This window comes from Zea mays, chromosome 3, assembly GCF_902167145.1.
Source record: "Zea mays cultivar B73 chromosome 3, Zm-B73-REFERENCE-NAM-5.0, whole genome shotgun sequence".
NCBI lineage: Eukaryota > Viridiplantae > Streptophyta > Magnoliopsida > Poales > Poaceae > Zea > Zea mays.
Window position 1 is genome coordinate 187,398,508 of NC_050098.1, and position 3,990 is coordinate 187,402,497.

General features: G+C 44.1%; 1 protein-coding gene across 1 annotated transcript; it reads left to right on the plus strand.

Moving 5' to 3' along the window:
* Positions 1-545: 545 nt before the first annotated feature.
* LOC100192600 (40S ribosomal protein S23) lies at positions 546-2,332 on the plus strand. The gene is made up of 4 exons (NM_001137815.2): positions 546-705; positions 1,539-1,694; positions 1,780-1,906; positions 1,995-2,332. Exons 1-4 carry the CDS (start codon positions 701-703, stop codon positions 2,133-2,135), a joined length of 429 nt encoding a protein of 142 aa, NP_001131287.1. The 5' UTR covers positions 546-700; the 3' UTR covers positions 2,136-2,332.
* The last annotated feature ends 1,658 nt before the right edge of the window (positions 2,333-3,990 follow it).

Here is a 3,990-nt window from a genome sequence, read left to right on the forward strand (position 1 = left end):
ACCATCTTTGGGAGGACGGGGGGTGGGGGTGGGGGCAAGCAGGGGAGGACGGGCGTTCCATGAGGTCTATTCGAAACTTGGAGGGCTGGGAAGACTGAGGGGTCCCAGAGCCAAGCACGTCGTGGGTTGCGGCGCCAAGGTGGGGGAGCACGGGCCAAGGAGACAGACCCTGAAGACGACAACGGTGGGTGCAGGGAAATCACGAGCGAGAGGCGGGGACATGGTAATGTTAGAAGTCTACACTGTACGTACTTAATAAGTAGTAGAGTAAAGACATAAATAAAGTTTGGTTTGATACCTAACTTGTCATACTTTACCTAACTTTTTTTTGCCTAAGATTAGTTTTTCAATTCGAACGACTAACCTTAGTCAAAGTGTGGCATATTTAGACACCAACCAAACAGCCCCCAAGTTTGTCCCCTCCCCGGCTTTGCACTCCCCGCAACCACCGTGGTAGACCGAGTCCACCGTTCCAATCCCTACGCCAACGCTAACCATCACGACCGTAGCTTCTATTCAGAAGCACGGATCTCAAAGCAAGCAGCAACACCGCCAAACCCTAAACACCAAAGCCCCGCATATAAATACCTTCCCCTCCCATCTTTTCCCCTCTCCTGCCGCCGCCGCCGCTCCCGCTCCCAGCTCGTGTTCCGCTTCTTGCAGCCGTCGCCGCGAAGCGCTCCAGAGAACTTCCGTCAACATGGGGTATCTCACTGTCTTCTGTTGAAGTTTTTTGATCTATCCTCGTGTCCATCTATTTTCTGGCTTAGCGATTATGAGTGTGGTTCGGTGTGACTGCATAAGTGCATCTGGTTGCTTGACGCGCAGCTTTGCTTGCGCTAATGTGAAGTATACATCGTGATCTATTTTGATTTCTTCTCAGTATCCACGTGAAGCTTATTGACGGTCCAGTGCTGATCAGATACTACAACGTCAGCGCTAAACATATTCATAAGCGACATTAATCCGTTGCTGCTGTGTAGCAATATCTTTCTTGGTCCAGTTACTTGGATTTGGGAAGCTATGCATGGTAGCATACACCTTCATTATTCTTCGCGTTTTCAAAGAGTCGCCTTTTTTTGTGAAACTTCATTTGAAGTTTTGCGAAACTCCCGATTTGGAGCCTTGAAGCGATTACAGTTATAATCCATTTATTTAAGAGTCAACAGTTTAGCTGTTCAGGTACTGCAGGTGTAGTGCACCTAGTGTTTTTCTCACAAACATTTTAGACGCTTATTCTAGTACACAGTGAGGTGACGAAAACTTAATTAGAACTAGGAAAACTGTATATAAGTGTGTCAATATATCGACTAATATCTTGATTCAGACATTCGGTTACCTGTTTTGTTCATGTAATGTCGAATTGTTGTGTGGTATTAGTCCTTTTCTTTCTAGCACTGTTAAAAAGGGTTTTGGCATGCATTGTCAGTTGTAATGTGGGGTTTTGGGATGCATTGCCAGTTGTAATGTGGTAGTCTATCACATTTGGATAGACCACTACATTAAAATGTTAAAACGTGATCTGCTTTCTTATACAGGAAGACACGTGGTATGGGAGCCGGGCGCAAGCTCAAGACCCACCGCAGGAACCAGCGGTGGGCTGACAAGGCATACAAGAAGAGCCATTTGGGCAATGAGTGGAAGAAACCCTTCGCTGGGTCATCCCATGCCAAGGGCATTGTCCTGGAGAAGATGTAAGCAGATGCTAAAACTTTACTTTTTTCTTGCACACTTCGCCTTTTAACTCAATTGAGCAAATAAACACTGATAATAATGCAGTGGTATTGAGGCCAAGCAGCCCAACTCCGCTATCCGTAAGTGTGCTCGTGTTCAGCTTGTTAAGAATGGCAAGAAGATTGCTGCCTTCGTGCCAAATGACGGTTGTTTGAACTACATTGAGGAAAATGTATGATACTCTTTGTCCCGAACTGTTATAATTCTTGTTTGCAGCCTATTGTGCAAGCCCAAACTTGACTTGTCCCATCTCTGTCTAGGATGAGGTCTTGATTGCTGGATTTGGTCGTAAGGGGCACGCTGTGGGAGATATTCCTGGTGTCCGGTTCAAGGTCGTCAAGGTTTCCGGTGTGTCTCTGCTTGCCCTTTTCAAGGAGAAGAAAGAGAAGCCAAGGTCTTAGATTGCTCTTGCTACCAAAATCAGCAAGCGTGGAGTTGAAACGGGAGGGCGTTAGATGATTAAGAAGAATGGTTGCTTGCTATGTTTGCAGTGCATTCGTGCAATTGTTAACCTAAGATTTTGTTGGTGAAAACGATTTCTTTTCAGACTTGCTTCTGTTGAGTGCTATCATTCCATATCAATGTACTTCCTCTTCTAGAATTTTTGTTGCCCGCAAGTTCATTTATTTGTTGTCCGCCAGTTTATTTTTTAAACTAAAACGATACAAATAAAAAAGAACAGAGTGTAATTGCTTTGTACAATTGCATATCTTGATAGAGCTTAGGTAGACTTACTTTATACTCCCTCCAGTTCTAGTGTTCTATTATTTAGTTCTTTATTATTTAGTTCTAGTGTTCTATTATTTGTTGTTTTGGACATAGTTTGAGTCAAAATTATAAAACTTTGTAAATATCTATTTTGTTATTTAGTTTTCAAACCTAATATTTATATGCACCGACTTATTTTAAAATGTACTTTTATAAAATTCTAAATGTATTAAGAGTGTATTTGTATTTTAAAAAACCATTGGTTAAAACTATATATATTTTTGTAGATGGTGTCGTCCTAAATAACAAATAACAGAACAACAAATAATAGGACACTGTGAGTATGTTGGACAGGAAGTCATAAAACGCTATCTGAAGGCACAGACATTGTGTGCGACAGACATAGGATGTTTATGTGTACAGGATTGAGGAATAGAGGTATAGTGTCACTCATGCATATAGACCTACGAAGTTGTGCTGCGTTTGTGTTGTTTTCTGCGTTGTGCTGCGTTCGTGTTGTCACCCATGCCCCATGCCAAGAAGTACAAATGTAATTATTTATGGTGAGAAGAAGTACAAATGACACTCGAATGGATCACTCGCTCGGCATGTGACTGGCCCAAAATAAGTGACCGACCACACTAACTACACTTAGACGTCCACGTGGCCCATGGGTCCGTGTGGCTTCACACCATGGTAAAATGCTCGGTTGTACCATCGCCCAGTGATTCCTTTTTGAGGAAGCAACCGACGGCCGACCCCCTCCTTGGCCTATATAAGGAGAAGGTCGGTCCTCGTGCATAGGAGGGAGAGAGAAGAGGGAAGCACAGAGATACGAGGAGATGCACATACGGGCACCAAGACACAAATACGACGGACCCAGAGGCCAGAGTCCTGACGCGAAGCCAAGACTTAGCTAGGACACCACTCTGTAGCCCTTAGCTCCACATCGTCCACTGTGAATCATCTAGACCCCTAAGTGGTGTTTTGGTAATTAATGTCAACTGAATGTGGACTAACAATTCTTAGAGAAATAAGAATGCAGGACTGGACCACAGGACATAGTAAAGTCTTCCGGACTCATAACCATTGATTGTGGATCGAGTGAAGGCAAAGGTAAAACATAGGTTTTTGCTTTTGTCGGTTAGCAGGTGTTTAGAGAAGAAATTGACCGGACTAATAGAATAAACAGTTGTACTATTAAGAGGGATCAATGAACTTGCATGGTGTAAAACATAGTGCCTCGTAGAGTATAAACGACACCATGTGCATGAGGGCTAACAACGCTACAGGTTTCAAAATTAGGATTCTTTTGAACTAGCGCAAAATCTGTTTTCTCTATGCTCGGCGGACCGCCCGCAACTCTGCTAGAGAGGTCTGCTGGTCGTCTGTCTCTGTCTCTCTCTGGCGGACCGTCCGGGCCAGGAGGCCGGACCGTCCGCATAAGATGAATTGAGTTTCCGCAGGGACAATGTGTTTTTGAGACCTTGTACTACGGACCGTCCGGGTTTTTTAGCCGAACAATAAGTGGTCCATGTGCGGACCGTC

What these genes read in the sequence shown, in the direction of transcription:
- LOC100192600 (NM_001137815.2), top strand. An exon ending in GGCATTGTCCTGGAGAAGAT is followed by an intron (nt 1,695 to 1,779) that starts GTAAGCAGATGC and finishes ATAATAATGCAG; the next exon opens with TGGTATTGAGGCCAAGCAGC. An exon ending in TGAACTACATTGAGGAAAAT is followed by an intron (nt 1,907 to 1,994) that starts GTATGATACTCT and finishes ATCTCTGTCTAG; the next exon opens with GATGAGGTCTTGATTGCTGG.